This window comes from Cydia strobilella, chromosome 7, assembly GCF_947568885.1.
Source record: "Cydia strobilella chromosome 7, ilCydStro3.1, whole genome shotgun sequence".
Taxonomy (NCBI): domain Eukaryota; kingdom Metazoa; phylum Arthropoda; class Insecta; order Lepidoptera; family Tortricidae; genus Cydia; species Cydia strobilella.
Window position 1 is genome coordinate 13,825,084 of NC_086047.1, and position 20,649 is coordinate 13,845,732.

At 36.3% G+C, this 20,649-nt stretch overlaps 1 protein-coding gene across 13 annotated transcripts in view; it reads left to right on the forward strand.

The window, feature by feature from the left end:
- Nucleotides 1-20,649, forward strand: part of LOC134743219 (3',5'-cyclic-AMP phosphodiesterase) — a 597,682-nt gene that overhangs the window by 574,244 nt on the left and 2,789 nt on the right. For all 13 annotated transcript variants that reach the window (XM_063676606.1, XM_063676609.1, XM_063676607.1 and 10 more), the window contains 3 exons: nt 13,460-13,553; nt 18,950-19,059; nt 19,478-20,605. In XM_063676606.1, the coding sequence (XP_063532676.1) occupies nt 13,460-13,553; nt 18,950-19,059; nt 19,478-20,605 (1,332 nt within the window). The remainder of the gene's footprint in view (nt 1-13,459; nt 13,554-18,949; nt 19,060-19,477; nt 20,606-20,649) is intronic.

Genomic DNA, 20,649 nt, shown 5'->3' on the forward strand with positions numbered 1-20,649 from the left:
AGTATCTAAGTTCCTTATTATGATCCATAAAAGGTATATGAACGCACCGCTTCCACGGGTACTTTGTCCAAGCAGTTATCGCTACAGAGTAATTCATAAACAAAGCGGCCTTTTAACTTTTATCATGTGATGCGTGTATCGTGGTGCCGCGGGTCTACGGCCTTGCTACGTCACACGGCGCGCCGCCCGGGTCACGTAGGCGCCCGCCTAGCTAGTTTGTTTCGTGTCCGCCTAGCGCCCGGCCATGAAGGCACGCGAGCACAACAGCACATCACTGCTAGATCGTCAGCTTGACCTTTATGCGCATCGGAGAGGGCTAGTCTCTAACTTAGCACATTAAATGAAATAAAACTATGAAAACGGATTATATCGCGTATATAATCCGATATAAACCGTTTTCATAGTTTTATTTCATCAGTAACTATTGCGGTAACCGAAGACAATATTAATTAACATATTAAAAACAAAAAAGATACAAATCTTACGATCAATTTGTGTCAGAGTTTTCACTTCAATCTAATTTAAGATGATATTATTTTATTATTTCTATATAACAACATATAAAACACATTAAATAACATAACAATCATATCTAAAAAATAAACTACATTGAAACTAAAAATGTAGGGTTATACTTAAATGGATTTAACAACTAATACACGGACGAAGTCGCATGCAGCAGATGCTACTTTTATATACCTACCTGTCTTTGGTGATGATGAGGTAAAATTTATTATGTTTTACCTACTTACTTGTATTTCATTGTATAAATATGTCAGTCTTTATTTGTGTTAATTGGTGCAGGGTTTGAAGTTGTCTCAAACTTGCCTTAATGAGATTATATTGATCGAGTCTGAGGCTCTAGAATTGTTGGTTTCAAATTTCACCATTTATAATTCGCTATTATGTAATAAATCATATATTTGATATAATTACTTCCTTGTCATCTCAGCTCACATAGTGTGTGCAAATCAAATTAGATAGTTAAATTCAAAATGAAATATAAGTTCTATCTTATAATTTATTAGATAAATAATTATCCTTATTAGAGTAATAAATGAAGATGACGATGAAGAACAGGTATTTGATTATTTCACAAGTAATTACTACTGGTGATTGAAAATTAGTTAGTTCTATTCTAATTCGTACTTTTCTTACAAAGGAAGGATAAAATCTGATTTCTAAATACTAGCTTCCCAAGCGAATCATATGCAAACGTTACTTAGCGTTTAACGTGAAATTTTAGATAAACAACGCGCCTCGAAATACATTTCATATTGAATTATTGTTTATTTACGTTAAAATTCCTGCTACATGCAACGCTGAAGCAAAGTACGTCCTGGAAGCGTCATTTACAAAAACGCCTTTGAGGTGAGGTGTTCCTATTTGATTTTAAAACAATGAAAATACTGACTTGCATAATAAATAAATAAAAAATAAATAAATAGCTTTGGGGTTGAAACTATGGGACCTTGGGGGGAAAGCGCCCACAGGGTTTTTAATGAATGCAGCCGCAGGTTAGTAGAGTTGACGCGTGACTAGAGGGCTGGGTCATATTTAGCACAGCGGATCAGCATTGCCATACAACGTGGCAATGCTGCCAGCGTTCTGGGCACGCTGCTAATAGACGGCGATTTGGGGCAAATTTTTTATTTATAGTTTATTTTTAAGTTTAGTTTTTAATTTAGTTTGTAATTTTTATTTTAAGGCATTTTAGTGTAACTTTTTATTTATTAAAGCTAAAGTTTAATATGAAAATACTTATAGGTAATCTGAAAGTCATCTAGAGTAAAACTAGGAAAAACGTAATGTATTTGTGAAATAATACAATATATTTTTAAAATAGCTGAAGTTGCCAAACACGTACACTGTGATATCTTAATAACCCTTATTATAATTTACCTATGAGAAGTGTCTTCTTTGACGTATGTCTGTTTAAAGCCCAAATACTCATAAACCACAAGCATGCAGCCTGTACCCGTATACGTCAGGTTCTTTTGGATAAAGGAAATTAATAGGTACTATATGAATTACCGTGTATCATGTTATATTATATTAATAGGATCCTATCAAGAAAATCATGAGATAAGAGCTACTGAAGGCAAAAGTTACATTGTTCTGATTTACTTCGCGGAACCTACTTTTTTTTAGTTTCAGTTAATTAGAAACATTTGCCGATATCGCAAGCCCCCAAACGCAAAGCTGTTCAAACCGAACTCATGTATATTTGATAGGCCGTACAAAAATATACCTAATTGAACCCAGAATCAAGGGTATCATTTTTATGTTGCTGTATCAAAAGGGTATTGAACAAATGGCCCGGCTGGATGACGTCCGAAGCGACCTCAGACGCCGCGCGCCGAAGGTTGACACGAGCTTCCGACGATGGAATACACCATAATAATGCATATGTAGAATGTCATAAAATAAGCTACTTTATGAATTCGAATTTATTTAGTGTTAGATGATGTTTACCAGAGTTAGACCAAGAAAAGTGCAACGATTTTGATAGCATACGCAGTGCAAGTGTTATTTATACGTCATAATTTCCTATAGAAGTTTAACGTTTAAAATAACACTGTGCTATCAAAATCGTTGCAGACTTGTATTGGTCTAACTCTAACCGAATTTGAAAAACAGCGAACTGTGATAAAATGTATTATTAATGGAGATACAGTTCCGCAAGTCAGGCATTTTTTTATTAAAAGGTTCCCTTTCTTTAATAATATTATACTTAGATTTCTTAAATAATTATATTTTTTGAGATATTGGCGAAAAAATAAATCTTCTTTTTTCCGCCTTTTTTTGTCTAACTTTTGAAATTTTTTGTGTGCTAACAATCGCTCCAAATACATAGTTAGTTATTTCTATACATCATTCCAAATCCAATTATTTATTTTTAGGAGTAGGATCTCTATTTTTCACCGTTTGGAACTTGTCGAGTAGTCATTAGGCATATTAATGGCTAGTAGGCTGTGACGCGCGCCGTCGCGTCGTCATCACAGTCACGATAGGGGACCGTTGCCAGGAAGTGTAAAGGTTACGAATGACTCAATATAGTGAAATTAATTATAAATAATACTTGTGTAGTGTGTAATCAAATTTAATTGATAATGAAATCATTACTTACGGATCCGATGTCACCTGTCATTAAAGAATGATAAACTGATAAACTTTAATTTAAAGCTAGTTGCGACCATCTATTCTGGCCTCTATGCGAAGTAGCTATACCAGAGACCTGTCACTTTTTTTTCTATTCGAAATGCCTATAATGTCCAAGTGGCCATATAGCGAAAGTCGTTGTTTATTTTTTTTATTTTTTTTTAAATACCTGCTTACCGTATCTGGATAACTTTAGTTTCATACAGCGTGTAAATCTAATACGGGCAATAAATTAAACCAGATATAGAATTTATCCGTATAATCATTAATTAAGATGTTTGTTTAAGTTACACTTAATTATGACCCCGTAATATTTTTTTATTTTTTTACCAAGCAGCAATGTACTGCAAAATACATAATATGACATGACATTACGAGATACGAGCTTGTTAATAGTAACTACCAACAAGCGTTGACAGTTACTTTAAAAAGCTCGTATCCCGTAACTTGTGTGTTGTATTACATTGCGGGCTGAATTCTTTTGTATGGTTAAAATTGTCATTGTATTTCTTAGCAAAATACTTATACTTCTTAAGTCCTATGCTAACCACCGTTTAAATATTCGCCCGTATTTAATTTACACACTGTATTTGAAACTCAACAATATAATGAACGATACATATTATGTATCGTTCCACGACGAAAGGTACCTTATAGCGGTCGGCGCTTATTTCGGGTAGTGCCGCAATAGTATTGGGGCGCCGCTAATAATGGCGTAAGCGCCGACCGCCATAAGGTACCTTTCGTCCTGGAACGTTACATATGCTAATACATTATAGTCATTATAAATATGCGAGTTTTATTTCAAATATGTGTTACTCAATCATTGATCAAAAATCCATGACTGAGTAAACGTCCTACGTTAAAACCGTTGAACAGATTTACGATTTGTTATATATCGATAAGATAAGATAAGATAAGATAATTATTTATTTGCTTAAACATGGTAATATTAAGTTCACATAATCATTATAAGCAGTATCACATGTTTAGCCAATGGCAGCATGCAAATATTGATCTTAAAATTAAGCTATATACATTATTTACATTAACAATAAACTATTTACATGACATTGATTTTCCATTGTACCTATTATTTAAATTGAATATACATTCATTATTTTGAGATATTATAATTGTCTTACAAAACTACACATATTTCATATAATTTTCAAACTTAATATTTATTGTCATTTATTTATTTATAAATAAGTTAGGTACATATCGTTTTTAACATGGATTAACATTATCCGGGGAACCATACATATATTGCAGCATCCATACAATACATATACGTTGTGCAAGTATGAACCATAGGATGACATCCGTATTGGTAAAAATAGACTAGGTATAGTAGGTATCCATAAGTAACCGAAGATATAGTAGCGGTATAAATAAAGCGGCTTCAGAATTGTAGATCCGGTGATCCTGACAAATATCCGGTAAATAATTGCGTAGTTGGAAGTTCTGTTTGTGAAATAAACAATTACGAAGTATTACTGAGAAGCCTGATGTTTTCATAACTATTCAGACACGACGTTTCACAATAATTGGTTTTGTATTAATAAAGCGGAAATTGGGCTTGCGCTACACGACTCTATGTGTGCTAACTCGCTTCCACAAAATGTTCCACTATCTTCGCTTTCGGCCATAGGGAAATAGTACTGGAGAAATTACATACAGTTTCGCGATGGTGTTCTTCTAGATTGACCACAATTTCAAGAGAAAGAATCCAATGCCCATGAAACTTACTGGATTAATTGACAGATATACAGACTTTAAATTAGCAGTTGGATATAATATCAGTTTAATTTTTTGTTTAATTTTTACATGTTCAAAACTTTGTCCAGATTTCACTCCGCATACGTTAGGACTGTTTTAGTGTATACCTACGTAACGTATCTACGTTACGATTGACGCTGTTTTAAACGGGAGTTTATTTACGCTTTCACGAACTGGTACGTATAAATGTTGAAATATGTCGACACTTATGCGTAAATCGTAGATATTGCGACAGCGTACACATTTTTGAACCTTTGATAAGTTAAGTATACATATTGCAAGGCAGGTAATAGATAATGTACCTACGTTATTGGTATACGGTAGCTTTGGAACATAGACATTGGTTAAAGACAGCTAGTTAATTACCTTGTCAATAGATGAAAGCCCTTCATCCGTACAAGCTTTGCCGCACACATTACATACGCTCGGTAACTCTTGTACATTATGTATTACATGAAACCTAGACATTGCTCATGTAGGTATGCTATACTAACGAACCCTTTAACGCTTGGTAAACTCACATAACTTGTAAAATGACAAGACCCTAAGATAGGGTAACAATTTCATGGATCGCCTGTATTATGCGATTTATTATGATAAAATATATTTTACGCCACACTCGCCACAGCTCGTAAAGGCTCTCTTTATTCTTCCAAAACTGATGAGAAAGTTGCATTTTATCCACAATATTGGTAAAGCACCTATGATGCAAATTTTGAGTTGTTTCCTCATTGACGTGTGTGTTAAGTAATAATTTGGAATTATAAATTCGGATTCGGATTAGATTATTTACTGTTAGTATTTTCCTCGTTTTAGTGTGGTGAAAAATGTTGTGTCTCACTCGGGAGCTACGTTTGTTTAACCCTCGTGCCTTGAAACCGTCGCAACGCTCAAGATTTCACTTTTCGAACCGCGCACTTCGCTAGTGGTTCAATTTCGGAATCTTTCGTTTGCTCGGGTATCAACTATCAATAGCACGGGAATACACGCACACTACTATCTTTACACGAAAAAAACGCCGCATGTGTTTGTTTGCAAACTGGCCCAAGTTTATAGTTTAACAAACCTTTTGACCGTGACGAGTACGTACTTATAAGTATGTACCCAGGTATGATACGATGTTAAAAAATTGTATAAGAAATCCATGTATGCACTAATAAACCGATTGAGTTTAATCCAATAGGAACCCGAGTTGGTTGTCGCTAGATGCAGGCTTTTATTTCATTACCGAATTGTAGTACATTTCGCAAGTAGTGCGTGAAATGTGTTAGCGTTAGCATAAGTGTTATCACATGCATACATGGTGTTATTTATTTATGTGAATAAATAACATATTTTCCAAGAGTGCCCAACTACTTGATGTACAGGGGGCCCCCTGCAGGACCTCATATAACTAAACGACTAAGCTCTCAAGTGGATTAATTCTCTGGAGTTAGATACAGGATTTCTCTGTATGTGTTACCAACAATGCCATACGAATCATACGATTAAATAAAAATTACAAAAAATCTTAAAACCGAAAAGTTTTTAATATGAAATGTTTCGCTGCCCCAATATTTTATTCTATGGTGCACTTTTATTGTTCGAGTGTTCAAAAGGTAATGTAGAAAAATTAGGAAAAGGTTAAAACCTTTTCCTAATTTCTCTACATTACCTTTAAAAATCAGCTTAGCATTATAGTTACCTTACGGTAACATAGGTAGATAGATAGATAGATAGATAAATTTTTATTCGGTATTAATGTCAATTACATAATAAAAATTGATTACAAAAATCATAATAAATTAAAATTATTTAAATTCACATAAAAATTAATGTCGACAATTTTGAGATTCTAATACTTACATTAGGAAATCAGTAAAATATTATTCAAATGAAATACTTACAATTTCAATAGAAATAATCACAATTACATTAGAATTAGATGGACGAAAATAATGGTCACAATTACATTTTACAAGGTACGCGCGGCTCCCGCGGTACCCACTCTATGGGTTATCCGAGCTGCGTTTGATAGGACTCGTTTATCGACGCCACTCGTACAGTCAACATTATTACACAACGCAAACATATTACGCGTCCTATTGGTAACCTACTTCTGCATGTATTGTGGACCGAGGAGATAGGAACGCAGGATCGTGGCGGGCGTCACGTCTACCGGCGAGGCTGGATTGATTGGTCTAGTAATATCGAGATAACATTTTATTCAATAATAAAACTTACTAGAATAACAACTTGTTAGCGACATGCAAACGTGAAACTTAGTCTATTGTTAGAGTCATAGCTCTAGGGGCCTAGCCAAGTTGAGAATCGTTGATAGAAAAATCTCAATCGATACTTAAATAATGTATAGAAATAATAGTCACGTAATTTTCCGTAGCACCTATCCACCAGACATATTTTTCTGTAGCACCTATCAATTCGACACATTTTCCGTAGCACCTGTCAATCCGACACATTTTCCGTAGCACCTGTCAACCCGACATATTTTCCGTAGCACCTGTCATCACGACACATTTTCCGTAGCACCTGTCAACCCGACACATTTTCCGTAGCACCTGTCAGCCCGACACATTTTCCGTAGCATCTGTCAACAGACACATTTTCCGTAGCACCTGTCAACCCGACACATTTTCCGTAGCACCTGTCAACCAGACACATTTTCACTTTTCGTTTGGCGTTTGTCTATATACGATTGTCATCTTAACTAGACCCCCTGATCCTTCTGAATCTTAATAAAATTATTCAACCTACAATTTATTATGTGTATTTATTTCATTTATAACAAAAGCTGTTACTTGTAATGCTCTGTTCGCTTTTAGTAAAAGATAAGGCAGCTTTATGACAGGCTTTATTTACAGGTTTATGACGTGCTGTGTCTAATATAATGTGAGTGTTAGGGTCGGCAACGCGCATGTAACTCCTCTGGAGTTGCGGGCGTACATAGGCTACGGAGACTGCTTAACATCAGGCGGGCCGTATGCTTGTTTGCCACCGACGTAGTATAAAAAAAATAAAAATAAACCATACGTTCAAAATGATAAGGGTGTTCAAGTGTAGGAAGTTATTCAAGTTTGTATTTTGCTGTTAATTTTACAACAGATATTTACTTGGCAGCCGTCTTTAAACCTAAATACTTCCTAACTTGAATAATTAAAAAGTCGTCACGTCACGATATAAGGTTTGAGTAAGTAGCATTTTATATAAATGAATGGTTGCCGCGAAAAATGTAGGTCATGGTTGTAGCCTGTGAACGATCCGTTGTCCGCAATAAACAACTGAACACATATTGAATTGTAAAATATACATTTGCAGTGAAAACCCAGCAAACAAAAGTTCAATTTCTTCTTCTTATATAAATGTTGTCCATTCCATATCATAGTCAAAGTTATAACACAAAATTCTGGGACGTTTACCAATTATATTCAGGTAATGTGTTGATATACATGGGTTGCATTTGAAAATTATCTTGGGTATACTTGGGTAAAACTAAAATCCCTTTATATCTCACACATGCAATCCGTGTCCAATCCGTATTAGGGTTACTGATTACGATATCCTAAGGGGTATCCTAATCATTTGACCACGTTCATACGCCTATTGAATATACTGCAAGCAATATAAACAGCGCATTGTCCCATATTAGTCCTAGGTCAAAACCATCTTTTCCTTAAAAAAATATGGAAAAAACTGGGAGAATAAAGGCTAATAAATACAAACCTTAACCCAAACCGTGAATCACATTGATCAAAATTGAATCGTAATGAATTCGTATCACCACGTTTTCCTCGTTCGAATTTAAATACATTTTCTTTTAAGTTTCGCTGAGTTGAGTCAGCTTCGCAGAAAAGAAGATGAGGGTATTAGTTTGTTCAGACAGAGCACGAGTACCTATTCATTTCGAAGAATAAAAAGTGACAAAATGAAAAAGACAAAGGTTTTAGTGCAATGAATGACTCACCGGAGCGAGTGCAGTTAGCCTGCTGGCCGAAATTGCGTTGTCCTGCCTTGCATATGCGCTCTAAATACCTACAATATTAAACGTAAAAGCAAAGTTTACTCTTTTCATGAAATAAAAATACCCACCTAACCTAACCCACATACACGAACATAAGAAAGCATTTTTAGCCCAAGCTAAAACGGAGACTCTTCGCTCATACTTCGCGCTCACTCGGTCAACTACTGTTTTATTTTATTCAGAATATTTCACCGAATTGACAAAATTTACGTATCAACGAACGCTCACTCCCAATTTTTATTTCGGCCAGCAAGTTGGCACCCGCTGCACCTAGCGACCATCCTATTACTTGTGAACCCTAATGCGGATTATACACTATTAGTACGAGTAAGAATGACATTATATTTCTAGTTTCTTTTCTGTATGACAATTAAATTAATTGCAAGCAATCAAAACATCTGGCAACTCAAATCCGATTTCAATCTGCAGTTTTAGCTAGAATCGCTAGGTCAGTAACGTCAGTATCAGATTGACTTGTTAACTAAATCAGTGAATACCCGTACTGACCTAGTAATACTGAGTTATTAACCCTCAATAAACATAAATGTAATTGATCCATCGACTTTGGTAATGGAATTTTTTTATCTTTATTTTCCGTTATCCTAAGGTAAGCTTTACTACGATAATCTCCATATCGCGGTGATTGTCAAACGCATAAATAGCTTTATCTGTTGCTATTTGAGTGATCAGGTCATTTCCACGATTGTTCTATAAAAATCTATTTTTGTTCATTTTGTTTACGCAGTTAACGTCACTGTTGCTAAGGCAGTATTAGTCTTCCTTTTTTTGTCATCTTGATGTATGCATAGGTGTGGTAAAAAGGCACGGCACAGATGGGTTATTTTTTATGAACATTTCTTTATAGGAATGAATGTTAATTAAAAAAGTTTGTTAAATATATTTAGAACATTCCACGAATACGGCATTAATACGTTTTGCATTATTAGTTGAATCCATACTATCCATACTTCCATACTAATATTATAAATGCGTAAGTGTATCGGTCTGTCTGTCTGTTACTTCTTCACGCTTCATCCGCTGAACCGATTTAGATGAAATCTGGTATAGAGATAGTTAGAGTCCCGGGGAAGGTAGTTTTTATCTAGAAATCACCTTTTAAGGGGGTGAAAAGGAGGGTGGAATTTTGTATGGGGAATCAATAACCGCTAAACCGACTTAAATGAAATTGAATATGGAGATAGTTTTAGTTATGGGGAAGGATATAGAATAGGTTTTATCCCCAAAATCCTCCCGTAAGGGGACCAATTAGCCATGAGGGGTTGAAATATGGAGAATCAATAAAAAGCAGATTAGATAAAAGATAAGACAAAACAAGAAAACTGACTGACTAAAGCCCGGTTCACATTTGTCTGACGTGTCGTCGTGTTGTGTCGTGACGCATATCGGTTTCATACATTTAATATGGTTGCGTTCACATTTGTCTGATGCACGCTGCGTATCTTTGCTATTGACTGGAATATAAAATTTACTTACACCAAAACTCATAAAACAACACTAAACATGACAGAGAAAAGGGTTTTAAAAGTTTAAAAGTATATGCTCTTTTAGTGAAAATTTATTACTTTTTAGTAGGTCGCTTGCTGACTTAATTTGATCCATGTCTACACTACGTAAATCATTTGATGTATGGTATTGTTTGTAAACATTACTTATTTTCCCTGTACTAAAATGTTGAAATAAAAAACCAATATGAATAAACTCCAGTACGAACCAACTGGTACCTACTGCCGCTCTAATGGTAACAATTGCATGGTCACGACTCTATATTTCCCTCTGAGTAAAACTCGTACTGCTATCATATGACGACACACATCGTGGCTACTTTTACGGCGTTACGGTACGAGTAACAGGATGGGTGGATGCGCTTATTACTATTGTAGCTCGATTTTGTATTGTAGTTCGATTTGATAAGGTATCTGAATGTTACTCAAAAGTTGTTGATTGTAAGTAGTTGTTCAAATATTTAAAAAAAAATGCATAATTTGTAAAGGTTTTGTGTAAATTAGTTGAACTACCCGTGCGAAGCCGGGGCGGGTCGCTAGTATATTTATATATCTACAAGTATTCGACGTAGCATTGTGTGCAGCAGGGTTACAAATAAATAAAATAGAATCTAATTCTACTTATAACGATGCAATTACTCGTATCATGGCATTAGGTATACTATTAATTCCTTACGATCTCAAGCCGTAATAAGCGATTATGTAATTATCCGTGGGGATTTCTGGATGATCGATAGAACCCAGTCGTCGAGACGCTGAGTAGAATTCTTAATCAGTCATAATCAATGGATACACATATTACACATAAGTACAAGTACTACCTACAAATCAAATAATAATTAGTTTATTTAGAAAAATATTATGTGCAATGAGGTGTAATAGAACAATTGATTGAATGCTTTTTAGTATAGTGATAAAAACAGAGCAAGTAATTTTTTGTATAGAACGAGCTGTCAATTTACCTGTATTTTGCTGTTAGATACCTACTGCTTTTTAGCATAGAATAGCGTACAAAATTACACGTCATTAACTTTGACTTTTCAGAAAAGTGAATCACTTCTTGGATGGCTGACTCGGGCAATATTTTCACATTTTCACGCCGACCTAGTGACCGTCATTCCACTTCTTTTTACTCCGAAATCTTTGGACACTCTCCAGAATGTCTAATAGAATAATATCCTCCAACTTTCATTAACTGAAATTATGCGAATGCGTGTTCCAGTAAGAGGTTTTGTTCTTTACAGAATTCGGAGAATCTTATATAATTTATCTGGCGCGGTGACCTACTTTGCAAATGTGTTGTTATTTGGTTAGTTTTAATGTGGCTGCGGACACATAACAACTCTCCCTGGCTGAACAACACGGAATGTATGTCGTCAGCGAGTGAAAATCACTGTCCCGTGAAGTGACACTCAGAACTCGCGTTTTTATGCAGCTCGCTTTATTATAAAGTAACTCTGTTCCTTTCGGATAAAAATAACTCTTTATTTCCTTTTACCGGGTGATTGTTACAGCAAAAAGTGTAATCACGAATGCTTACCAACTTAAATATATCAAACTGGCTAAGAATAGAATTGTCTTTACAGAGCTAATTCGGTGTAAACAGGCGCCTTTATCGCACATCTGTCTAAGAGATAATTAACGTCGAGTCGATGATGTGAGCATCGTATAAGTATCTACTAATACTAAACTGCATCACTCTATCTATCTCTATCACTGCCCAAAACCATTATATTTATGTATACTGAGCCGAATATTTGTCAGATAAATTTGAATGGCATTTAATTGAACCTCGGCAGTAGACTTCCTAATCTAAGCTAACCCGGGGATAATGTCACAAGGTTATAGAAAACTATGTCAAGTACACGTTTGGAATTTTACACAAGATACAAAATGTTCTTATGTCACGCTCAGTGTTGGTTGATAGATTAGCCGGCCGCCCAGTAACCGTACTCAATGGGATCAAAAACGTATCAGCTATCCGCGTAGCTTTTATCGCGTTGCTAAGCCACCTGCGATGCTGTTCGCGTGATTTGATCCGTATCGTTGCTATCCAATCGCTTTATCTTGTTTACATTAATTTAATGAAATGCTAATTATTCGTTACTTTATCCAGCTTGATTAAACTCGCAGGATCTCGTTACTGCGGCTTTTCGACGTACGTACAGTCAAATAATTTAATTTCCGTACTATTTCGTACCTTGCCACAGTGACAATCAATATTAATGTCGCTAGGGATCTTATACTATTGTCACTGCGATAAAGTGCAGCAAAGATTGCAAACGTTTTATTTATTTATTTTAAAATTTAAATCAGACAACAAGGTCCATATTACAAATACCTTACAGACTAACATATATATGCATTTTATAAACTTATAAACTAAACAATATTTAGGCGACAAAACGGCGGGTTTTAATTGCATCTAGATTAAAGCAGCCATGTCTGGTCATACTTACTTTAAACTGAAGCCATGTCGGTCAGAGCTCGACAAATCCAATCAGAGAACCGCATCGTGCCAACAAATAGGCAATACATAAAAGAGGAAAAAGTGCCCGGCGTGCGTTTGTGAAAATCCGATTCACACGAATTCGGGATAAAATATTAAGTGTAGTGATTCCATCTAGCACGCTAGGTACAAGTACGTAGCGTGATGTGATGACGACAGTCTAGACGTTAAGAGCGAGGATATCGTATCGCTGCGACGAGCGTGGCTTCAGTATTGCCCTAGCGCTCGATACTAATACACGCGCTGACCTACTATCGTGACAAATATTTCACTCGAGCGGTGAATGTTAAATAAGTTACAAATTAATTAGGAACACTAAAACTGTTTAGAAGTTTTTTTACTTTTTTATATAATTGTGAAATGCGCGTGTGCGCCGAGAGACAATCGTTCCGTTGTGGACCAACTCGTTGGTTGCGACGCCGTGCTGCTAGGATGGCTCATTCAGTGGAGATGTTGCACTTTCAGTTCAAACGGATGCTGAACAAGGAGCTGAGCCACTTCTCGGAATCCAGCAAATCCGGAAACATGATCTCCGAGTACATCTGCACCACTTTCTTAGGTGAGTTTGTTTTTTTTTATCCCATCCAAGGAAAAGAGTAAACGACTGAGGAGAAAGAGGAGCGTAAATGTTAAGTTACAAATTTACTTTTGTGCGGTTCACACTGCCAGGAATAGAAATCTAAGAAATTACCAGAAAGAAAAATGTTTTATTTCTGTTATGAAAGCAGTGTTTACCAACATAAAACTAGAAATGTTAGCTTTTCACAAAAGTCGATACACAGTTAGTTAACAACTAAAAACAATGGTCTCACAAAATTATGCAAACGTTTTGTAAACGTTTGAATAATTCACAATATTATGAAAAAAGTTGTGGTAAACCAAAACTGAAGAATTTTACGCAAATGTTGTGTCTGATGTATCAACAATATCTCCTTTCTTTTGTTGCCATTACAATGGATAATAAATATAAAAGAATAATGTCAGCGTAACGCTTAAAGGCTTTTCGATATTCAATATCCAAACGTAGGCTTTTGAAGCGCTGTACTGCTCGTATCCGTCGTAGCTTAGTGGAAAAAAATGCGTTTTATTGAAATTTGGCTTCGTTCGTATTTACATTTTACCCTTAGCGTATAAGCGTAGCGTAGTCTCACGATAGATTTTTTGCATTAACTCAATTCATTTTCACCAAAGCTTATCCAAAAACCGAACTGTTCCACTGAATAGAGGCCTTGTTCGAGCCTACGTGACGTCAACGGCGTGGCGCCCGCCCGCCCAAACAACAATGACGTCTTGACCCCGCCTTACTTTAATACGATATTGTTCTACTACTTTATCAAATAGAGACTAGTAAACCTTTTATCAGGAACTAGTAAAATATTTAAGATGAAGACCTCTATACAACATCGCGTTCCTCGCGTATCTTTTTACTATTTTAAAATTTTAGCTTTATACATATAAAATTTGTCACCTAATGCTACTTAAAATCCGACTTTCCTGGCCGCTGCCATATGCACAAAAGTAAATAAGCATTTTTGTCATATTCTTATTAATTGGCGTCATCTAGTTTTAACATTTTAAATCCTTTTTAAGGGCTCAAAATGCTATTTATGCTTTAAATCTACTTTTGTGACTGCGGTTAGGTAAGTCCAATTTTACGTTTTGATATTATAAATATCAGTTTTCATACACAAATACATACTTAACTAAAATGTAAAAATAATATTTGATGCCATCTAAAATATTGACAATTTTCGCGTTGTATGGGGATTGTCAGTCTACTAAACAGCTAATATGAGGCTTTTTAATCATATATCTTCCCAATACAGGTTTCATGTTATCATTTCTAAGATACAGTATCTAATGGTAGACAAGATTGACACTCATTAAAACGAGCGGATGAGCTCTTTGAGGCAATAAAATATTAAGCGTAGCTCGCTTCTTATCTTGTTGTTCAGTGTAGCTGAACTATCGTACTACTAACTCCCAACTGACGTGTGCTATCTTGGCCGGGTAAAATAGCACACTGTGAGTATTGTGAACGTTTAAGTACTTCAACTAATTCTCTCACCATGTGGCAGGTTGTATACAGAATAAATAAACATTGAGATAATGAAGCTATGATAACCTCTTGCAGACATTTCTGATAAGCCAAACTCGGGTTGGGGGTTATAGTAGTTATCAAAGACTCAATCATAAATTAGGTCTATTTTATTATTGTTTAAAACGTCTACGCTTAGCGTGTAAACAACATAAACTGAAACAACCGCAAGATGATGTTAAATTACGGTGTTTACGATCAAATGGCGCTCTGTGCTAGGTACGAGTGTAGAAAAGTATAGTGTTATTGGCAGCAAAGTTGTTTACATAACGTTCACTCCATACAATGATACGTACGCATTTCGCAAAGATACAATAATGTTCTGTTCTGAGTATTAGATATATAAATTATATAGTATGGAACTTCAACAATAACTAGTAGAGCGTTCAACGAACTGCATCCTGCTAAATAGCCGATAATTGCACTCGTGCACAAGTCACATTTTATAAGTAGTGAAAGCTCGCAAGAGTAAGTATATATTTTAACAATGTTATTTTAATTGTCGAAAATTTCGTGCTTTGAACTCATTGCACTTAGTAAAAATCACCCCAGTTTAACCTTGGAGATGTATCCAACATCACTACTAGTTCGAAAAAACACAACTCTTTATAAATACATTCAAATGTTTCCCTTAGCACCCATTTAGTTCTTAGCGGACGATAACGCTCTCTACTATTCCCATTATTCTGCGGGGCCTTCGTCGTTATGAATATTCAAGTGGAGTTTATTAGGTACATAAAATATGCAGGACCATGGATATTTGAGTGGCTCAACGAGTCATTGAGGCAATTGTCTGTCGCTCGCAACGATTAATTTATTTTGTCAACTCTGTCCATCGCAAACTTTTCCCTACTGACTGGCATAAATTACTTAGGTACTTAGCAATCAGAAATATTATGTTTTCTTCCTCATAACATAAATAAGGCGCGAGTCTCGCTGGATCGTACCTAGTATATGTTTTATGTCCGTACATAAATACTAAATCAGACCATCCAAAGTTTATTGAATGGCGTTACGTTTTATATTGCAAATTTTATAATGCCTTAGTTTTTCAGCACTTTTTAGGGTTCCGTACCCAAAGGGTAAAAACGGGACCCTATTACTAAAACTCCGCTTTCCGTCTGTCTGTCACCAGGTTGTATCTTACGAGTATGGACCGTGATAGCTAGACAGTTTAAATTTTCACAGATAATGTATTTCTGTTGCCGCTACAACAACAAATACTAAAAAGTACGGAACCCTCGGTAGGCGAGTCCGACTCACACTTGTCCGGTTTTTTATACTTATCACGAGAATAAATTAGGCCAGAGAACACTTTACAGTTGCTAATAAAATTATGTAGGGTAAGGTAGTTGTAATCTAGATTGATTCATCTTTGATTGCGTTAAAAATATATGTGGTAACCGTATTGAGTTCGTTATGATTATACGGCGCCGCCGGCCTATTAATAAAAACGTGTTTTTACCCAACAGACGTAATCCGTTTCTTTCCATGAATACTTATCAAACTAATCAAACCAATATTTCGGCCATAATAATGAAATTAGAGCTAAGATTGATTAGATTTATCATTTCTATTGCCTTACAAAGCCAATTTTCTTTTTGCTTTTCCTTTAATTTTAGCTAAATCCACTACCTACATGCTAAATATAACTTATCAACTTGGATAAGATAAATATTCCTGTATCTACATTTCGAAAGGTGGTCCGCGCGTATTGCGTAGCGCCATTGTAGTAAAACTGATAACAACTTGTGTAAGTACAAAGCATAATCGTAAGTGCTGAAATTATACAATCACGAGTCGGCGTTTGCGACGGCGCTCGGCGTTGCATCGCGAATTGGGAACTCATTATACCATTTATACTCGTACCTAACCGTTAATCGATTACATAAGCCGCCGTAACACTGATGATTAGATATAAATCTGACTGAGTCCGATCAGGAAACTGATGGCACCTTTAAATACCTATCACCGTCGTCGTTTAAGTACATTTTTATGGATATGTGCAAATTAATCATTCTACCCTGGAATTGTATTTTTTTTTTATATTTGTATAAGTCCATATTTTACAATTCTTAGCGCAGTGACATAAATTTATTAATTATTACCCTTAAATGGGGAAAAAAAAACACTTCTCATACATTTACCTACTTAGGTATTACAGATCTACGCAATAAAATCTACATAATTTTGCAATAATTACATGAGTTGTGTCTGATATGGGCCATCCCAGTGTTAACATACTGCAGTGTTAGGTACTTGTACCTAATTTATGAAGTATTTGTATTGATTGATAGAGCTAAGTCATAGTGACACACATGCCGCGACCTAGAACGATATCAATCCAATCTATCACTTCACATGTTCACCTACTTTTTTCGTTAATGATATCAGCGGTAGGTATATACGATTTTAGGACTTATAATATTTAATAGAAATATGACGCTATGACGCGTAAATTGGTTTCAAACATGTTTAAAATAGAAATATGACGCTATGACACGTAAATTGGTTTTAAACATGTTTAAAATGGGTCTCTATTGTTTGACATAATTATTGAAAGTCATAATGTAATGATTGTCATATTATCATTAGTCATAATTTGGTTTTTCTCAGATACGCGTAACTTTTCAGGATTGCCATAAAACAAACCTAACCTAACCTAACCTATCTATAGGATAACCCGAGGAAAATCCTGAAAAGTTAACGGTTTCAGAATTATGACTAATGATAATATGACAATCATTACATTATGACTTTCAATAATTATGTCAAACAAAGGGACCCCGTTTAAAATGTCTCATAAGATTATTTTTCGTTGGGGCGTACGACAATAATTATACATTCATTATCCGGAGTACTCGTACTTACCTTATGATGGGTACTAAATCTGAAATAACGGCTACGCTATTTGTTAATATTATAGGTACTGTTGATACATTGTGGTACAAACAAAATAATCAGTGAACGACATTTAGTTATTCATAGTACTGATATAAGTACAGTCAATCGTAAATCATAACCCTAGGACCCCTAGGTAATAAAATACCTAGGTCGAATATGTGGGACCCACACCGCTATTAAAGATGTAGATAATAAACTGTAATAGATGTCATATATTAAAGAAAAAGTGACGAAGCCCTCTCTCTCTCAAAGTGTGCTTCGCGGAGCCCTAGGGCTCCGCAAAGCCTCTCTAGGGCCCGCGAGAAATAAATTAAAACCAGCATTTCTATGTCTGGTTCAAAGTTCAATGGCGACGAACGAATTTTTTTTAACTTGGGGCTCCACAAATATTTCGCTTTCCAAAAGGGTTCCGTCACAAAAAAGTTTGAGAACCACTGGTTTAGAGGTATCTATGCGATTTACCTTGTATCAAACATATAGTGAGAACAGTATCGGCCAATAATATATCACCATGTTTTTACGGTATAACTTTTTTACATATTTGTGAGTGACTTCCACCTCACTGCTTTAGGTAGTCTAGTAGTATTCATTTGTACGGGCAATGAGAAAAATTGGTCTCATGTAATTGTTTTTTCATAGAGGATTTTTTTTAAATGTTTTGTTAACTTCATTTTTTACTAGATGTTTTTAGGTGTTTTTTAGTAATATGCTGTGTATCCTATTGTAATTCACAGTATTTCAGTGCAGTATTCTAACATCATATATTTGTATAAAATGACTAGTAAAATATGCAATCTACAAACTAACCTATATTATGTTTTTTGTCGTTGTTGTGATATAAGTTAGCGTCAACATTTTTGAGAAGTAAAATGATACAACGTGAAATCTGCTTGTGTTCATAATGAAAGTAGTTCACATTTTTGGAGAAAATTAGTTATGTGATTTGTTTGCAGATAAACAACAAGAGCTTGACATACCGTGTTTACAAGTGGATGAGGCGTCTGAGAGGATCAAGAAGAAGGAGAAGCCCCGCCCTGGCGGCCCGGCGACCACTATGTCACAGGTTGGCACAATTTTTACTCATTCACGCATATATTTCCATTATCAATTACACATGTTTGCTTATTTATTAATATTTACAATGATGTGATTATGTAAAATTATTCAAGTAGTTTTACCCTATAACTGTCTCCTTTTTTAATATCCACAATTCCACAATATACCTACCTACTGCGTGCCTATCAAATGTAAAAGATAACACTAATAGTGGCAAACAAACCAATCGAGGCCGCTTTATTTATTTTCGCAATCTCAGTTTTTTTTTTCTTATTTATATAATCATCGCCAACTAGTGACCCTGTGTATACTAGTGTTCAAATAAGGGGTCATACGTAGAGCGGCTACTTGCGTGCATCCGTTGTCCCTGAACAATAAATGTATTAAAGACATGTCGTAATCTCATCAACACGTTTTATTCTCAGATAACTGGCGTGAAGAGGACGTTGACACACACAAATAGTTTTACCGGAGAACGCGCGCCGCGGTATGGTGTGGAAACGCCCCACGAGGAAGAACTCGGCAGGTGCCTCAGTGAGATCGACCGCTGGGGTGTAGATATCTTCCGAATTGGAGACTTGTCATGCGGCCGACCTCTTACCGCCGTAGCCTACGCTGCTTTCACTTCGAGAGAGCTGCTGACTACACTACAGATCCCGGCACGCACGTTCCTCGCGTTTGCAGTAACTCTCGAGGAACACTACATCCGTGACAACCCCTTCCACAACTCGCTGCACGCAGCTGACGTCACGCAGTCCACTAACGTGCTCCTCAACACGCCCGCCCTCGACGCCGTATTTACTCCCATCGAGGTGTGCGCGGCCCTATTTGCCGCCTGTGTCCACGACGTCGACCACCCCGGCCTCACCAACCAATTCCTAGTCAATTCCAGTTCGGAACTCGCACTCATGTACAATGACGAGTCCGTCCTAGAAAACCACCACCTCGCCGTCGCGTTCAAGTTGCTACAGAACGACGGTTGCGACATATTCATTAACCTTCACAAAAAGCAGAGGCAGACGCTCAGAAAGATGGTTATAGACATGGTGCTCTCGACGGACATGTCGAAACACATGAGCCTCCTGGCCGATCTGAAAACTATGGTGGAGACTAAGAAAGTCGCCGGTAGTGGCGTATTATTGCTGGACAATTACACGGACAGAATACAGGTGTTAGAGAATCTCGTACATTGTGCCGATCTGAGCAATCCCACAAAGCCTCTCCCTCTTTACAAGAGGTGGGTGGCGCTGCTCATGGAAGAGTTCTTCCAACAGGGGGACCGTGAGAGAGAACACGGAATGGATATCAGTCCCATGTGCGACAGGCACAATTCTACGATAGAGAAGAGTCAGGTCGGATTCATCGACTACATTGTGCATCCACTATGGGAGACGTGGGCGGACCTGGTACACCCCGACGCACAAGACATCTTAGACACGTTGGAGGAGAACCGAGACTACTACCAGAGTATGATCCCGCCTTCACCGCCGCCCGCGCCTGCGCAGTCACATGCTATGCCAGATGACGATCGCCCGGAACAAATACGGTTTCAAGTGAGTAATTTTATTTTACTGTCTTGTGTCATTGTCAATTTTAA